General features: G+C 44.4%; 1 protein-coding gene across 7 annotated transcripts in view; it reads right to left on the minus strand.

Annotated features, from left to right (window-relative positions):
* The window catches only part of SNX31 (sorting nexin 31), a 64,973-nt gene extending 46,925 nt beyond the window's left edge, over nt 1–18,048 (minus strand). For 6 of the 7 annotated variants that reach the window (XM_032609700.1, XM_032609697.1, XM_032609699.1 and 3 more), the window contains exons 1-2: nt 4,150–4,268; nt 1,161–1,225 (exon numbers count right to left, since the gene is read on the minus strand). In XM_032609700.1, the coding sequence (XP_032465591.1) occupies nt 1,161–1,225; nt 4,150–4,189 (105 nt within the window). In that variant the 5' untranslated portion in view covers nt 4,190–4,268. Of the gene's footprint in view, nt 1–1,160; nt 1,230–4,149; nt 4,269–17,698; nt 17,774–17,884 lie in introns of those variants that run through there. The other variant, XM_032609701.1, reaches the window with a different exon arrangement.
* Nucleotides 18,049–18,730: the final 682 nt, after the last annotated feature.

Consider the following 18,730-nt stretch of genomic DNA (forward strand, 5'->3'; position numbering starts at 1 on the left):
GTTGGCTGGACCAGTAAGTTTGTCAACACACTTGAACAACTGAGTAAATGCAAATTTGCTCCCAGTTTTTACGCGTCTGATCAAGGTATCATTCCTCCCTGACCTAAGGAACCAGTTCAGTAATATCACGTCATTGTGCAATTTCAATCCCTTTGAAGCTCTTCCATTCAGTCAAGAATGTACACGCAGGGCTTCCCTGGTGGCGCAGTGGTTAAGAATCGGCCTGCCAATGCAAGGGACATGGGTTCGAGCCCTGGTTCGGGAAGATGCCACGTGCTGCAGAGCAACTAAGCCCGTGCACCACAACTACTGAGCCTGCGCTCTAGAGCCAGCGAGCCACAGCTACTGAAGCCCGCGTGCCACAACTACTGAGCCCGCACGCCTAGAGCCCGTGCTCCGCAACAAGAGAAGCCACCGCAATGGGAAGCCTGTGCACCACAGCGAAGAGTAGCCCCCGCTCGCCGCAACTAGAGAAAGCCCGCGCGCAGCAACGAAGACCCAACGCAGCCAAAAATTAATTAATTAATTAAATCTACATATTAAAAAAAAAGAATGTACATGCAGGCATAAAAATATTCCTATGTGTACCACCTGAATGGGTGCTGTGCTAAGCAAATGTACTTGGCCAAGTTCCAGCCTCTAGGGGACAAGAGGTCAGTTGTTCTTTAGACCAACAAAGGAAAGGGAGTTGCTGTCTGTCATTCTGTTGAGACTGAATTTTCTCCATGATCCGTTTACGATAAAGTCAGGAGCAGAGAATATACAAGTGATCGCTGGCATGGCTATTACTGCTGTCCTGAGGTCTTCACTGTGGCACACTTGGAAGTCCCAGCTACAAACGTAGGGTCCCACAATTGTCATGGGGGCCCTTAATGGTAAAAGGTTCTCTCCTCCATGGCCAGTTTTGAGATGCACAATGCTTAAGCTACAGGAAAAAAGGTATCTGCTTAAATAAAATGGGCAAAAGGTCAAGTGACACACTTAATTTTCCATCTAGAATCTCAACTTCCAAAGCAACAAAATAGGAACCATTTTCCTGTTACTCCAAACAAATGTATTTTATCTGAATCCAGGCTCTGTCGGGCTGATGACTAGAAAAGCACACACGGAGACATATTCTGCAGCGAAATAAGGACCTTAGTCAAGAAAAGCAAGCTTACCAGCTGCACCAGTTTCAAAAAATCAACGAAGACATCACTTCTCAACATGTTTGGGTCCATGGTTACTGAAAAACAGGGACAGCGAGCCAGGTTACCACTGGGCTGGGTTGACTGCTCTGTTAAACTGCTCTGTCCTCCAGGAAGCCCTCCAGGCCTTGCCAGTGCACCGCTGCCTCCTTGAAGGCGATGGAGCCTGTGACTTCTCAAATTCAAGAAAATCTACAAAGCCCGCCTCCTCCAGGCAGCCTCGCAGGCAGCATGAACCCATCACACCAATCCGGCTGACTGTTTCCAGGAATCCTACTTTATCCATGCACACCCCTGGCCCAATATCTATCTAGCCGCCCCTACTAGAAGGATGATGGGGTTAATACGAGGTAGCAATAAGATCTAAAAACTTGGACCTAGACTCCCACTTTAGCAGGATGCTTGGTAATTTGAAAATTTTAAACCAACCAAGAAACACTGATTAAGAGGACCTCTTTTCTCGATGGGAGCTCTCAAGAGGTTACCAAAAAAAAAGCAATTATAAGGCTGTCAGATATTTAAAATTTCATTCTTCTATACTTATAAGAGCAATCTGCCCCTTAGTTTTAAAGCTCCAGATACCAATACCCAGCGCTGTGGCCCGAGCAGATGGGCCAAGGCTCTCCCCTGAGGACCTCACACTCACACGTGAAGTGCTTCTCAGCAGCGTCCTCACTTCTTATCTTCCTCCCCACAAGTCCTCTCCTGGACCCTGCACTTGAGCTAAACTTATCCAATTTCTAAATCTGTATTAAATGTCTTTCTTTTTGGTGCTGTTTTACTGATTTTGTCAAATAACTTCTACCAGCATTCAAAACTAGCACTGACTGAGGTCATTTGAGGTAGTGCTTCCCAAACGATGCCATGTTTTTCAAAATAAAGTAAGTAAGAGAGAGAGTGTCTCTGTAACAGGAGAAACTGTTTTTTATAAAAGGTACTCCCTCTTTTCTAAAGGGGGAAGAAGCTCTTGTCTTATTTTCTGGAATATGCGTGCCATGTATGCAAATTAATCATTAGCGTGGATCCTTGGGGATGGGGAAAGCTATTGAAAAAGTGTTCATCCAGCTAGTATTTACTGTACAACTGTTAAGTACCAGGTACTACGCAAAGCACTTGGTATATTTTAGCTCACTTAATCTGCACAACAAAAGAAGATTACCTGAAGTAAATAGTATCTCCATTTTACAGATAAAGACACTGAAGCTCAGAGAAGGTAAGTGTCTTGCCCCAGGTCACACAGCCAGTGAGGTGCAAACCTGGGACTTGACTCTAGGTCTGAAGAACCTAGGTCTGAAGTCACCTGGAGAAGTGACCCTTTAAGCAGTGTGATCATTTGTGAAAAGGCCAGCTGTTAAAAGGAGTATTTCATGAAGATATGAGAACACAACCAAGAAGGAATGAAAATTCAAAAGATATTACATTTTGAGATTGAAAGCGTTTATTTAACAGGTCTAAAAGAGGTATAGTCTCCACTACAAAGATGAATGGAAAATAGATGACTTCTAGAATTTCTATTTACTATATTTAAAAAAGATATGTGCAGCCCTGAGAAATAGTGAGGTAAATCTATAATCTCTCACCTAGAATGACCTGTAAGAGTAATATTTTAAAAGGAATAAAATAGCATATAGAAGAAAAAACTTTTTTTCTTTTGTTATGAAGGACATTAGTGGGATAGTTGGTGAAGTTTGAATAAGGTCTCTATATTAGATAGCATTATTATATCAATGCTAATTGCCTGATTTTGATAACTATACAGTAGTTACTGAAGAGTTGTCCTCGATCTTAGGAAATACACATAGATGTATTTAAGGGTAAACTGGCTTGTATATGCAAAACAAGCATCTCAAAAAATTATATATAATATATATGTGTGCACACATTCATAATACAACAGAGACATGGGCAAGTGAGAGAAAATGATAAAGCAAATATAAATGTTAACATTTGGGAAATCTGGGTAAAGAGGATACAGAAAATTTTGCATCAATTTTGCAACTTTTCTGGTAAATCAGAAATTCTTTCAGAATAAAAAGTTTCAAATACTCAGATACAGAAATGTGTATAAGGTAAGTTTCAATTGTGTTTAGCCAACAGGGATGTACCCACACACTAGAATACACATGATGGTTTCTGAGAAATACACAAGCCACTTGTAATAGTGTTTTTTTCTAGAGGCTTGGGGATCTGAGGTGGAAGGGAATGTACCTTTCATTTTATACTCTTTGGACGGGTTATATTTTTAAAACATTTTATGTCTATACCATTTCCCGCTTTTTAAACCTTTAAATATTTGAATGCCAATGTTTCTATTTCTCCCCACCCCCTTTTCTTTGCGAGAGCTCAGTCCTGTTGTGCACAACACTTTTCAGGAACCCAGCAGTGGGCCAGGACCTCTGTATCGCCAGCCTCACAGGGCCAGAGCAGACCTCCGCGTATCCCTGGTGCCTTAGCATGGCTCCTGGGGAAGACAGAGATGGAATAACCAACTCTGGCACTGCCAGTAAACATCTCCGCTATCTCCTGAGAGCTTTCATGTAAGCAGTTCATTTTATTTGTTTGTTCAGTCTTAATCCAGAGATATTTCTTTGACTTCTACAATCAAAGCCAACACAGAGCCCCCGGGGGCAGGGGCTGCGGGGTAGTGAATCTAAACAAAGCATTTTTAAGCCAAATACAAAGACCACATACTTTATGACTCCATTTACATGAAATATACAGAGCAGGCAAATGTATAAAGGCATAAATTAGTGTATAAAGACAGGGGCTGGTGGAGGAGAGAAACAGGGATTGACTGATAATAGGTATAAAATTTCTTTTTGGGTGGTAAAAATGTTCTCAGATTAGATTATGGTGATGGTTGCACAATCCTGTAAATATACTAAAAACCACCGAGTAAACATATAAAATGGGTGACTTTCACATCTCGATAAATCTGTTTTAAAAAAATCCAAATACATACCATTTTTGCAAATACTGTTCCAACTGGTCCCTTCTCTCATCAGCCATAGATGCGGTCATTGCGAGATAGTACTTTGGTGGAAAGGGTGGCAGGCAATTTCCAAACACCCGCCTCAGCTGAAAGATCCAGAAAACACACGGTTAAGGCAAAGCGCCTGAAATTCAGGCTGGTGAGATACCAAAGCCTCCTTTAGAGCAAGTCTCTCTCCAGCACTTTATTCAAAATGAAACCCTTTCTGGTGGCCAAAAGGAGATACCTCGAATTTCTTAAAGAGCAATTTATTTCTGTAAAGGTTTCTAGAACACTAGTAGAAATGTCATGGACTGACAACTCCAGTCTGAGTTTGGTAGATATGGTGTACATTTTAATTTTTCATTTGTTTTTACAAAACTGCCCACCAGTCACATCATACAATATTCATACAATACAATCTTAATATTACATCATACAATATTAATATTTAGTTAATTCCCCAATAGTATCTGCGACGTCAATGATGAGAGTTAGGAATTTAATTCCCCCACCATGCCCCCCACCCAATCTGAACATAACAGCAGCTGTTTACAGCTGTGCTATCTAATTTGGTAGCCACTGACAATGCAGCTAGTCCGAACTGAGATGTGCTGTAAGTGTAAAATACACTCCAGACTGTGAAGACTTAGTACAGAGAGAAGAGAATGCAAAACATCTCGTTAATAATTTTTTATATTGATTACCTGTTGAAATCATATTTTGGATCTGTTGGATTAAATAAAATATATTCTTAAAATTAATTCCACCTGTTTCTTTTTATGCTTTTTAACATGTTAAAAATTTTAACAGAAAATTTTATATTACATACGTGGCTCACGTTATATTTCTAGAGGACAGCGCTGGGTTCTAGAATTCCTATAATGCTGACATATGATCCCGATAGAAACCCAGCCAGGCCCCTTCCTCCTCCCCACCCACATATGACCCAAGACCATGGCGGAAATTATTTTTATGCAAGCTCATAGTGGATGCGTCAAAAATAATTTTTAAATTAAGATAACCAAAAGTGCATCTTCCTTCATTCTAGCCTTACGCTTACAGTGATAGCTTGAAGATAAGATACCTCATCATTCTCTTTAAAATAGGAGAAAGGAAACCAGTAAGAAACCCACTGAGATTTTAACATGGTACCTCTGGAGCAGGAAGGCTCAGTGGCTTAAAGAAAATGAAAGCAGATCTAATAGAAATGAGACTGCAAACAAATAAGAACTTTCATTCCATGACCTTTGTCAAAAATACAGTGTGTGTTTGGCAAATATTTACCTTGCATAGGCCTTAACTTCAAAATACATCCAGAATCTGACCACATCTCTCCACCCCCACTGCCATCACCCTGGCCCAAACCACTGTCATCTCTTCCAGTTTATTGTAGTAGCCTTCCAACAGATCTCTCTGCCTCTACCCTTGCTCCCCTTCTGTCTATTCCTAATACAGAATCTGAGGTTATAACTTAAAAATGTAAGTCAGATCATTCCTCTTCCCTGTGCAAAATCCTTCATGGCATACCATTTCACTCAAGTACAAGCCAAAATCCTTTGAGTGGCCCAGAACTGTACCATCCGATAAGATGTCCATTAATTGCCTGTGACTACTTAGATTAAAATAAAATAAAATTTAAAATTCAGTTCCTCAGTCATACAAGCCACATTTTAAATACTCAGTAGCCACTGGAAACGTGGCAAGTTGCTACTGAATTGGACACAAAGGATACAGAGCATTTCCACCAGCACATAAAGTTCTATTGGACAGTGTTGATCTAACACCTAGAAATGTTATTAACTGCCTACCTGTAAGGAAGATACAGCTCCCTGATTTGTTTTGTTTGGTCTGCTAGGTTGTTTGTTTGACTACTAAAGAATTTTCATTTGATGCCAACATTTATTTTTGCAATTACAAAATTCTTTAAGTTATGTCCTGGAGAGAATACAAAATGGTCCAGACACTTTGGAAGATAGTTTGGCAATTTCTTACAAAGTAAACATAGTTTTACCACATAGTGTGGCAATCACACTCCTAGCTATTTACCCAACAGATTTGAAAACTATGTCCATAAAAACCGGCATACAAATGGTGCTTTATTCATAACCACCAAAAGCTGAATGCAACCAAGATGTCCTTCAGTATGTGAATGGATAAACAAACTTTGGTGTATCCCTACAATGGAATATTACCCAGCAATAAAAAGAAATGAGTTGTCAAGCCAAAAAAGACATGGAGGAATCTTAAATACATATTGATAAATAAAAAGCCAGCCTGAAAAAGCTACATACTATATGACTTCAATTATATGATATTCTGGAAAAAAGCAAAATTATAGAGAGAGTGAGAACATCAATGATCACCAGGAGCTTGGGATGGGGGTACTGAATTGGTGAAGCACATGGAATTGTTTAGGGCAGTGAAACTAGTCTGTATGATACTGTCATTGTGGATACATGAGGCTCTGCATATTTCAAATCTACTGAACTTTACAATACAACCTTAATGTGTCCAAATATATTAAAAAATCATTTAGGAAGTGGGGAAAAACCCAGGATGGAATGCAGAATGTGAGTAAACAATTTAACTATATTACAAATATATGAAACAACTGCAATGAAGGGGGTGAGAGAAAAGGTGCTGACCTAAGTCACTTGGCAAATGAGTGGAGTCTGTAACAGTAAAGGCAAAAGAAGCTGTACAGAAGTACTGCGCTTTAGCTGATAAAGTTGTTTCCTACACAGGTACAGGTTAACAATACTAATACCATTATATGTGTGTACAGAATGGAATAATTAAGTAAATGGATGGCAGATGGTGGGAGTCAGGTTTCTCACTGTTGGAATGAGAGTTTTCAGGTAAGTAAAGGGAATAGGCTAGAGTAAGCCATGTGGTAATGGATTATTGTCAGAGATATTGGTATGAACTCATGTTTAACTTAATATACATACAGATGGTTACACATAGAAGTATTTACAGACATGCATATATACACATATATTTTTTTGCTGTGTCAGCTGAGAGGGCCTAGAAGCAATGACACTGCAGTAGAAGGGAACACATCTGGTGCCCAGATCTTGGTTTCTAATATCATTCTCCAAAAAGCAACAAGCGCTCCAGGGAGAAATGGTTGACTCTAGGACCAAGGAAGGAAATATACAAGGTGAGCCTGGGGCATCTTGTACACCAGAAAATAAGAAAGTGGACAAAACAGACAGAAGTCAACAATAGGGGTATGTCAAAGAAACACAGGAGCAAACTGAAAGAGCTCCCATAGGACAAGCTGGAACAATTTGAACAATAAAATAAAGTCTTACTGAAGTACAACCTAAAGTATAAATTAAATATCTAGGAGTCTGCATAGATATAAATTATTGAATAGGTGGGGAGTAACCATGCCGAGTCTGACCCAGTTGCTGGACTGTCGCTGCTCCGTGCAAAGGATCTGATGGTGGTGCCTGCGCTGACCGACCCACCTCAGGGCAGTGTGACCTTTGAGGATGTGGCCGTGTACTTCTCCTGGGAGGAATGGTGTCTTCTTGATGAGGTTCAGATACACCTGTACCTTGATGTCATGGTGGAGAACTTTGCACTTGTATGCATGCTGGGTAAGGCCCTCACACCCACCCCTATCCTCTGAGCTAGGTTCTGCCTTTCTCCTTTTCCCTAGGGGCTGCTGTGTCATTCTCACATCTGGACCACGGATACTGCTTTCTTCTTCAACTGCTTGGTCATGTGCTGTGGTTACTATGGCTAGCCAGAGTGCATCCCTACACCTTATTGCCCTAGCACCAGTAGCCCCAAAGTTGCAGCTAAGGATTCAGGCTTGCAGTGTCCTGGTTCCCTGACCAGCCTGGCTAAAGCAGTGAAAGCTCTGAGTCCTCACCACTGGACTGCCAGGGAATTCCTGCAGGTTCTTTTCCTGGAGTTGAGGATGAAGAGACACCTTCTGAACAGAGCGTATCTGCAGAAGGAGTGTCACAGATGAGGACCCCCAGGGCAGGTTTGTCTCCTGAGAAGACCCAGCCCTGTAAGATGTGCACCCCAGTCTTGAGAGACATTTTGCACTTGGCTGAGGAGCAAGGAACAAATAGGGGGCAGAAAGCATACATATGTGGGGCATGCGGGAAACAATTCTATTTCACTGCAAACCTTCAAGAGCACCAGAAGCCGCATATTAGAGAGAATCCCATATGATATGACATGGGGAGACCCTCATTTTGGAAGAGCTGCACAATCCACACAATAGGGAATCTACCTACCTACATGGAGATTGGGAACGACTTCGTGGCCAACGTGGGACTTCAGCCACAGGCCACTAATACCAGGAAGAAACCGAACAGCAAGGAGTGTGAAGCTGTTTTTCACAGTGGAACAGGTCATCACAGCTGGGGAGAAGGCAAGAAAGCCTCCAGTCACACAGAAATACTTGTTCAGGATGAGAGAGTCCTTACTAGTAAAGGGTTTTGTGAGTGCAGCAAACATGGGAAAGCCTGCATCCAAACATGTAACTTTATTCAGCATGAGCCAGTTCACACTGGAGAAAGGCCTTATGAACGCAGCCATCGTGGAAAATATTTTAGCCGCAAATCTGGTCTCCTTGGACATCAGAGAGTTAACTGTGGAGGAAGGCTTTATGACTGCAGTGACTGTGGGAAATCCTTTAGCCTAAGGAAGCACCTCAGAGCGCATAGGAAAATCCACAGTGGAGAAAAGCCTTATGAATGCAAGGAATGTGCTAAATCTTTCATCCAAAAGTGCATCTTAATTGAACATCAGAGAGTTCATACTGGAGAAAAACCTTATTGATGCACCCAGTGTGGAAAATCTTTTGCCCACAAATCCAATTTCCTTGCACATCAGAGAGTTCACACTGGAGAAAAGCCTTATGAGTGCAGTGAATGTGGGAAATCTTTTGTTGCCAGGAGTAGCCTCTGGTATCATCAGAGAGTTCACAGTGGAGAAAGGCCTTATGAGTGCAGTGAATGTGGGAAATGTTTTGTTGCTAGGAGTGGCCTCCAATATCATCAGAGAGTTCACAGTGGAGAAAGGCCTTATGAGTGCAGTAAATGTGGGCAGTCTTTTACTACTCGATCCTCTCTCTATGATCATCACAGAGTTCACACTGGAGAAACGCCTTATGAGTGCACTGAATGCGGGACAGCCTTTAAGCAAAGACAGCTCCTCTGCATCCATAGGAAAATCTACACTGGAGAAAAGTCTTTTGAGTGCAAGGAATGTGGTAAATCTTTCACCCAGAGGTGCTACTTGATTAAACATCAGAGAGTTCACACTGGAGAAAGGGCCTTATGAATATTGCACATATGGCCGGCAGTGATGTTGGAGGTGTTTCAGGTGGTAAGAGAATAAGAAGAACCTGTGCAGCTAATGGACCCTTTCTAGAGAGGAAACTGAGGCACAGAGACGATGTGTCCTCTGTTTGTGATCTCCCAGAAATGGACAGGCATCTGGGCTTCAATGCCAGGTTGCCTGGTTCAGGATATCGGGAGTCTGGTCACTTCACTCCTCCCCTGCCCCCCACCCAGGTTTGGGGACTGAAAGAACACCTTGTCCATCCTGACACTTCTGCCAGCCGATCCCCACACCAGGAGCCCTGCTCATACCCCAGCCCCGTGCTGATGGACAGGATTATCTTTTCCCTGGGAACCAATATTGATGACTTTCCTGTGACTGACTCCATTTATCTACCCAACCAAACCAGTGCTGTGATTCAGTTATTATTATTGCCATTTATGAAAGGAGGGGTGTCCAGCTCAGAGAGGTTGAGGGACTTCCACAAGGGGTCACTACTGCCAGGGCTTTGATGAGAGTGGTTCATCTACACACTGCACCCGTCCACTGGCTTCTCTCCTGCCCCTCCGAGCAGGGCCTCCATTTGCTGTGTCCTGACCATGAACTACCCACACCTGACATCTGCATCTCCACCAGGGTCTCCAGCTTCATTTTTTACCAGTGCACATCTCCCGGAAACACCCTCCTGCTTGGGAAGTTCTCCACAGGGACAGCAGCACTAAGCCAGGCACTCTGGACTGGGTCATTGGTGTCACCCCAGATTTGAGACTGGCTCCACTGCCGTATGCAGTGATTTGTTTCCAATGTCCTGTCCATCTTCTTTATATACCCACCTCAGGATGTCCCTGTTGCCGTTATGTGGTTGAGCCGCTCACTGTTCTGGGCAGTGTGAGGGACGTGTAAGGACTAAGAATGTCCACTGTGGCCGTACGTGGCCTGGTCCCTAAGGCTCCTCTTCCTAAGTCCCTTGATCCATTGCCTCACTGCTCCTCCTGCTGCTCCAGAAAAATGTTAACTCACCAAAATGATGATTGTTAATAAGCAAGAACTTGCCCTCCCCCTCTCGGGACCCACACTTGATCAACTTACCTTAAAAGCTAAGACTGAACGCAGGCTCATCCCTCCCATGAAGACTTAAAAACCCGTGTATAAAAAAATTACGATTTTAGGGGCTTCCCTGGTGGCACAGTGGTTAAGAATCCACCTGCCAATGCAGGGGACGTGGGTTCGATGCCCGGCTTGGGAAGATCCCACATGCCGCGGAGCAACTAAGCCCGTGTGCCACAGCTACGGAGCCTGCACTCTAGAGCCCGTGAGCCACAACTCCTGAAGCCCCCGCGCCTAGAGCCCGTGTTCCGCAACAAAGAGAAGCCACCGCAATGAGAAGCCTATGTATCGCAACGAAGAGTAGCCCCTGCTCGCCGCAACTAGAGAAAGCCCGCGCGCAGCAACAAAGACCCAACACAGCTATAAATAAATAAATAAATGTATTTTTTTAAATAAATAAATTATTGAATAAATAAACAAATTGGAGAGAATAGACAAATTTCCAAATAATATATGTAGATACTTATCCCACAAGTATGTAGATACTTATCCTACAAGTATGGAACATAAATCCTTACTCTTTAAGTGTGGGCTGTGCATGGTGACTTCCTTCCTAAGAGCACACTGTGGAAAAGGAGGGAAAAAAGTAACTTTATATGGAGAAACCTGACAAACACTACCTCAGCCCGGTGACCAAGGTAAACTTGGCCCCTGTGGTTTTCCTCTCAAAACCATAACCCCAGTCTGGTCATGGGACATTCCACAAACTACCTGACCAGTGCTCCTCAAAACTGTCAAAATCATTCAAACAAGGAAAGTCTGAGAAACTGTCACCGTGAAGAGGAGCCTAAAGACACATGACAATTAAATGTAATGTGGGACCTGGGTGGGATCTTGGAACAGAAATAGGACATTGGGTAAACACTAAAGAAGTCTGAATAAATAACATGGTATCAATACTTCATTAACTGTAACCAAAGTATAATACTCATGGAAAACAACAGGGGAAACTGGGTGCAGGGTAGATGGGAACTCTCTGTACTATCTTCGCCATTTTAAAAAATAAATCTAAGATTGGGCCACAAAAATAATGTTTATTAAAAAAAGAAAAACTGATGTTCTGGCTTCTCTTGAAGAATCGGAAGGTCTGGAATCACCAAGTTTCTATCCTCTCAGGCTGTTCCCACCACCCACCACTGCCTCTCACCTGATCCGTGCCTCCTCATTTAAATTACCTGCCTGACCCCAGTAGCCATTTAGTTTGCCATCTTTCCTCTAAATCTAGTAGTATAAAATATTAGAGCAACGATACGTTTCTTTTAAATTCAAGGAAATTTTCCTGCTGTGACAGAGAGGGTCCAAAGGCCCCCCAGTTACAGCACCATCCCAGGCAGGGCTGCTCAAACGACCTGGAATTTATGCACCCCATCTCTGCTAATTCCATGAAGTAGAAGCAGGAATTTGTCTTCTTTGCATGCAATTATTTCTTGATGAACTGAGTGAGTGACCTTTAAAAGGCAATTGTCTTCCTTGGCATGTATTCGTAAATGTAGCAGATGCTCCCAAATTCGTTGGAATCACAGCAGCCTTGAGCCAGTAGGGCTGCCTGGGTTACCCATCTACAGGGGAGCATCCGGAGTGGGGAGCCCTAAGGCCAAGGGCTGGGGAAAAAGTCAACAAGGATTAAGGTCCTAATACCCAACCCAGAGCAAAAACTCTCCCAGCAGGTTTTACAACCTGAGCTGACTTCTCAAGGAATCTTTCCCCTCCTTTCTTGAGCACTGGTCTAAGTGGGAAGATAAACACACAATAAACTGAGCAGTTAAGTCCACCAAAAGTCAATCACCGACTCCACAAGTTCTTCAACTCTATCAAAATACAGTCTTTTCCACCGCTCTCAAATAGCACACAGTTGAGATATTAAAAGCACTCACATACTAAGAATTATCTGGCATTAGAGTTTAGCTCCATCACTCCTTCAAAAACTGTTTCAAGAGATCAAAAGGAAAACACACATCTTCTGGTCATTTATTATGAAGTGTTTTTGCTTGTTTGTTTGCTTTGAAAGACCATGTTCAGATAGCATATTTTTTAAATCCCAGCACAATCTCCTGTTCTAATTTTCTCCATCGTACAATTCTGCCTCTTAACATGAAGAGAACTTTACTGGCCAATTGAAAATGTCAGCTCCTTCCCCATCCCATGCACTCACAGCCCCCTATTTCTATCCCACAGTGGTGACCTGGGCCAAGTAGAATTACAGTCACAAATGCTGTCCTTTTTACAGTCTCTTTTTCAACTGTTGACTCATTCATCCCACCTCTCCAAGGCCCCTGGTAATAAAAATCTCAGATTCTCCAGATAAAGGGCCACAAGCTCAAAGCAATCTGGACTGTGACATCCTGTACCAAAGAACACTAGTCTTGTATATTATTCCATTTCTTCCTCAAAAACAGTCCTGTGAGGTAGATGATCATCGCTGCCATTAACATTGTCATCCTCCCATCTTGACAACCAGGGCAATCTCACATCCTTCCACCTTGACAACAAGGTTACTTGACAATATGAGTAACCTGAAGCTCAGGCAGCTGAAGTGACTTAAACCAAGATCCTACAGCGCAGAACTTGGACACAGTCTTTTTACTCTTTTGTCCTTCTCCTTGCCCTCTTTCCTCCCATCTTCCTCCTCCATCAAATCCTTGGGCATCTTCTAAAGCAGGATTCTGTGCTGGATACACTATGCCTACAGCCTCCATTCATTCCTTCATTTAAGTACTTGGGTTTTTTCAACTAAATAAACAGGGGAAACAAGATCTTCACACACACAAAAGGAACGCGACAAGGTCTAAACATAAAGTGGCACTGGAATCAGAGAAAGGCATCTTGTGCAATCAAGGAGGACTTCCCAGAGGAGGTGAGGCTTAAGGTGAACCTTGAGAAAGGGCTGGTCCCTAACCCATGGGCCAGAAAGCAGGGGTCTTCCCAGAAGGGGGAAGTGAGCCAGGCAGAGGCAACGGGCTGCGTGATGAGAACAGAGGGTCTGAGTGGGGGAAAGAGGGGAGATTAGGTGAAAGAAGGGAAGAAGTGAGGCTGAGTCAGCACTCGGCAGGGAGGAAGACTGAGGCGGTGTGTAGCCCTCCTCTCCCACTGAAGGATCCTTTGCAAGCTCCCATGGCTTGTCTGCATTGCCATGTCTGGCACTGGCAGGGTGTTTTCAAAGAAGCAAGCATCCTCTCCACAGAGTCTAGCCTCACTTACACAGGACGGCCAAAATAAGCTAGTTAAAGGTTTCTTTTACAGATTTCTTTAAGTCCCCTTGAGGGAGGCGGTACAGACAAGGGCATAGATCAAACTGGTTTTATTCATCTGAAGGCACAGAAAGCAGTCAGGTCAGGCAGTTCACACAGCAGAGAGATGGGCGGCACTCAGCAGCTGAGGGGAGCCGCCAGACCTTAAGGGAACCTCAGTGGGGACAGGGCTGCCATTGATGACTTCAGAGAACACAGCTGACCTCTGGGAAACACACCCATCTCTCCTCAGGTCAGTCTTATAGGCATTAGCCTCCCACACAGCTTGGCTGAGAGGAGCAGGGGCCACTTCACCTGGGCCAGGTTCTCCTCCTTGATTGCAGAGCTCATCCAATATACGAAACAGAAATCCAATTTGTAAATCCAAAAATCACACGTGCTAAAGTCAGAGTCTTCACTTAATTTAACATAGTGCTTGCTTTTTAATAGGTACTTAGTAAATATTCTTAAGTAAATGAGTAAATCAGTTAATTCTATTAAGATGAAATTTCTGTTCTATTGTGATGCAGAACTTCCCAAAAAAATCAATTGGAAATGAACTTATACTCACCAAACATACACATAACACACACACACACACACAAACACAGATGGGGCCTTTATACTGTTTCCCTTTTTTATAGTGCTCAGTATTAAATCAGATTAAGAATTCTGAGCCATTTCACATCTTCCATGGAATAGGAAGAATAAAAACTAGCTGAGAAGTGGCTGGGAGAAGTCACCCAACCCTTCAGCCTCAGACTTAGGGTTGCCAGATAAAATAGAGGATGACCAGTTAAGAGTACCCCAAATACTGCATGGAACATTCTTATACTGAAAAAGTGTTCGTTGTTTACCTGAAATTCACATTTAAACTGGGGATCCTGTATTTTTATGTGCTAAATCTAGCAACCTTACTTGGACTCTTCATCTTGCAATACCAACCTTACAGGGGACTTCCTGGGCAGGTGGAAATAAAATCCTGAGTCTGGAACTCTAATGACAGGAATCAGATGTCTGGGGCTAGAGGTGGAGGGAGGGCACCAAGGCAAGGGGACAAGGGAACATTATGCGTGTGGAAACTGTTCTCTGTCTTGATTACGGTGGTGGTAATTGTATACATTTACCAAAATTCATCACACAATACATAAAATTGGGGAATTTTATTATGTTATGCCTAACAGGATGGTAGTTTAGGATGCAATTGTTTTTCTGATGCAACTTATTTTGTCAACTTTGATAAGGAACACAAAATGTAATGGGTTAGAGCAGGTTCTAGAGATTAAATCCTGGCTCCAACACTTACTAGCAGTATGACCTTGGGCAAGTTGTACCTCAGTTTCCTCATCTGTTGAAAGGGGCTAATTATAATCGTAACTAATAAGACTGTTGTAAAACTTAAACACGATATGACATGGGAAAGCTCTTGGCACCAACCTTAGCACAGAGTAACTGATGTTAGTTATTGTTTTAAATTAATAATAATACCAATAGCCACCTCCTAAGATCTAAATAGTTTCTTTAAAATGAAGTTGTTCCTACAGAAAAGGGAAGCAATGACACGTGTAAGGTAGTTAGAAAACTGGATAAAGAAATCCCCACTTTAGAATTTTGAAAAACCTGGGACAGATATGAAGTATTCATCAATATCTCTTGTATACTTCACAGAGAGCACTGGGCTGTGGCAATTCCATACGTAAAAGTCCACTGCAGGGAACTCCCCTGGTGGTCCAGTGGTAAAGAATCTGCCTTCCAATGCGGGGGACGAGCGTTCGATCCCTGGTTGGGGAACTAAGATCCCCACATGCCGCAGGGCAAATAAGCCTGCACGCCACAACTACTGAGCTCGCGTGCCTCAACTAGAGAGACTGCGTGCTGGCAGACTACAGAGTCCACGCGCTCTGGAGCCTGCGTGCCACAACTAGAGAGAGAAAACCCACACACCACAACTAGAGAGAAGCCTGCACACCACAACGAAGATCCCACGTGCCGCAACTAAGACCTGACACAGCCAAAAAAATAAAGAAAAACCAAAAAAAAGTCCACTGAAGGAATAACAGACGGTTTCTTGTTCATGGTTTCCAAAATAGAAGGTCAAAAGAACTGGCTTTATATCTCCACTTCTGGACCTTCTAGATTGGATAGGTCCGAATTTTCCTGAAAACAAAGCATTTCCTGTGTCTGTTGGTTAATAGGGACCAGATTCAGGAATTCTCCAAGCATCTGAGTCAGTAAATGTTTACTGAGCACGTAAACTATGTGCCACACTCTGTGAGAAACTGGACCCTAATCTTCATAAGTGCCCTGTGAAGTTGACATCCATAAACCAATTACCTGATTATTTCTGAAAGGGAAATTGAAGATCAGAGAAGAGGGTGAAGTGTCCAAACAGAGAGTGGTCAGTCAATCCCACGCCCTCCCTGCTCCTCCCGGCAGTCTCCTGCTTTTCCCCTGTGACAGTCACTTCCCTGATCACACCTCACACACAGGAAGACAGATGAGGGCGGAATATGACCCTCAATTCCTCCTCCAAATGCCTAAACGACCTGTACTTTCTCTTCCTTTGAGATCCGCATCTGCCTTCCTCTGCAGTCCTCCCAACTCCCCAGACATGTTTCGGTCACAAGTAGCTTGTCATCCTTCAGAAGTCTGAAATCCATGCCCTTTTTATTGAGCCATTGACGATCATTCCTGAGGACCTACCATGGTCACAGGCACCGTGTTAGGTGCTACTGATTCAAAGACAAGCACAAAAATTAACTAAACAACCACATTACACCTGTTTTTGTTGACTTCAAAGAAACTTAGTCATCCCTTGAAAATGGACATTTCCAATGCACTATGATGTATGAGCAAGGAGGCTCACTGCAATGATGTTATTAATAGAACAATGGAACTGAGCTATATCAACAGAAAATGGTCTTAAAGGAAACGTGATGTATCTACTCACTAGAAACCAGGATTGTCTGAAAGGACTCTCCCAAAAATGTTAACAGCTGTTGCCTAGGCAAGCATCTTCTTTTCCTTCCTCTCTTCCTTCCTCCCTCCCTCCATCTCTCTCTCTTTCTTCCTTTCTTTCTTTTTTTCTCTCTCTCTCTTTCTTTCTTTCAACTTTAGGTATGTGCTCTTTATAATCAGTACACAAAATCTTAAAAAAAAAAAAACAAAACACTGTGGCATGAGTGTGGGGGAAGGGTGGAGTTCATTTCAAACTCCCACGTACTCCTCTAACCACTTTAAAGACTTTGCAACACTTCCTTATTAGGAAAATAAAACCCATTAGGGCAGGCTAATAAATCAGTCTACCTCCGGGAAGAAAATGCCATCAGGACTTGTGAGAAACGAGAGTGAGAAATGGCCTTCTGACTTGATAAGTCGTCTGTTTCCTGGGTTTCCAGACCGCCCGTGTTTGAAGCCTATGAATACCCTCGTTTGAAAACAAAAATAAAGACACACCTTTTTAAAGAGGGGGAAGCTAAACTCTGGGAGAAAGGAGATTAAGTACCCATGTACAAGATTCCTAAGACTACGCCTTGATCTAGACTTGGTTTGCTCATTTTGAACTGGGATATTGTCCTGGGGGAGCAGCTGGCACTGAGATGGAGCCCAGGTGGGGCTGGTGGGGATCATCGGGCTGGAACGGGTTGGGATAATTGCCTGCGTCCTATTCCCTCATTTCACAGCTATAGGTGATTAGGAGCGATATCATGTATTCATTGAGCTGTATGCCAAGCAGTTCACAATTAATTGTTACTACGACCAGGATTAAGAGCCTGAAGCCCTCAAGAGGTGCAGTGTCCTGCCAGAGTCAAGCACCCAGAGCCCCCTGGGCGCACGTTTCCTCACCTGCCTCAGGTGGGCGGGCTGGTACCCGCCTCGCATACGCTCACCTGTTCGTTCCAGCGATGCAGCTGGCTGTAGCGCACCTTGCAGAACAGGAACCCGTCCAGGTACACCGAGTACAGCTGCAAACAGAGTCATCACGTCCGGATTAGCCGAGCGAGGTGAGCTCCCGGCCCCCGCCTTGTCACCGGCCTCCTCCTCCCTGCCCAGTCGGACCCCGACCCCCGGCGCACCACGTAGCGGCCCCCCAGCGCGTCGGGCCGCTGCTGGGACACTGGGATGCAGAAATGCATCTTCATGGCTTGGGCGGAGGCCCCGGAACGGCACTGGGAACCCGACCCGTGGCAGCGGAGAATCCGGACTCCGCGATCGTGCGGGGGGAGCCCGGACCTGTGGCGGCGGCGGCGCGGTGCTCTGCTCTGAGCCCCGCGGCGCTGGGTGCAGTGAGGCTGGCCCCGCGGTCCGGGGCGGGGCCGGGCTCCCGCTGCCCCCTCGCCTCTAGTGTCCGCAGGTGGGCCGGCCTCTTGGTTGCCGCCCCGCTCCGGGCTGCGCCACTCGGGTCCCGGGAAGGGAGGGAGATGAGCGCGGCCACGGCCAAGGGCCGGGGTCCCGTGCACAGACCCCAGGCAGGCCTGCGCCCCGGGCAGTGCTCCCAGGTGCGAGGCGGGGCCTGAGACGCAATTCAGGGTAGAGAGACTCTAGAAAGTGCCAGTGCCTCCCTCGGGCCAGGGTTTTCACCCTTGGGTCTATGGGACTCCTGGGGGCTCTTTGGGGGAAAGTTGTGCGTGGATAGGTGAGGTGATGGAATTCTTCTGGGGAGAAGGTCCGGGGTTTCATCGGATATTCAGAAGGTTCCTCGAACCCACAAAAGTTAAAAAATCGTTGCTCCAGCTGCATAGATGTCCCGTACCCCTGCCTGATGAGTAATTCACTAACTACTCCCCACACTGCCCCAACATCTCGGCTCAGGCTCCTTGCTGGGGGTTAGGGGTGAAGGAGGCACAGCTGAGGAGAAGCCCCTCTTCTCCAAGTGCCTGCCCCAGGGCCGCGTTCTGATCTCTGTGCCCTGCAGAATGTCC

Source organism: Phocoena sinus, chromosome 17 (genome assembly GCF_008692025.1).
Source record: "Phocoena sinus isolate mPhoSin1 chromosome 17, mPhoSin1.pri, whole genome shotgun sequence".
NCBI classification, from domain to species: Eukaryota; Metazoa; Chordata; class Mammalia; order Artiodactyla; family Phocoenidae; genus Phocoena; species Phocoena sinus.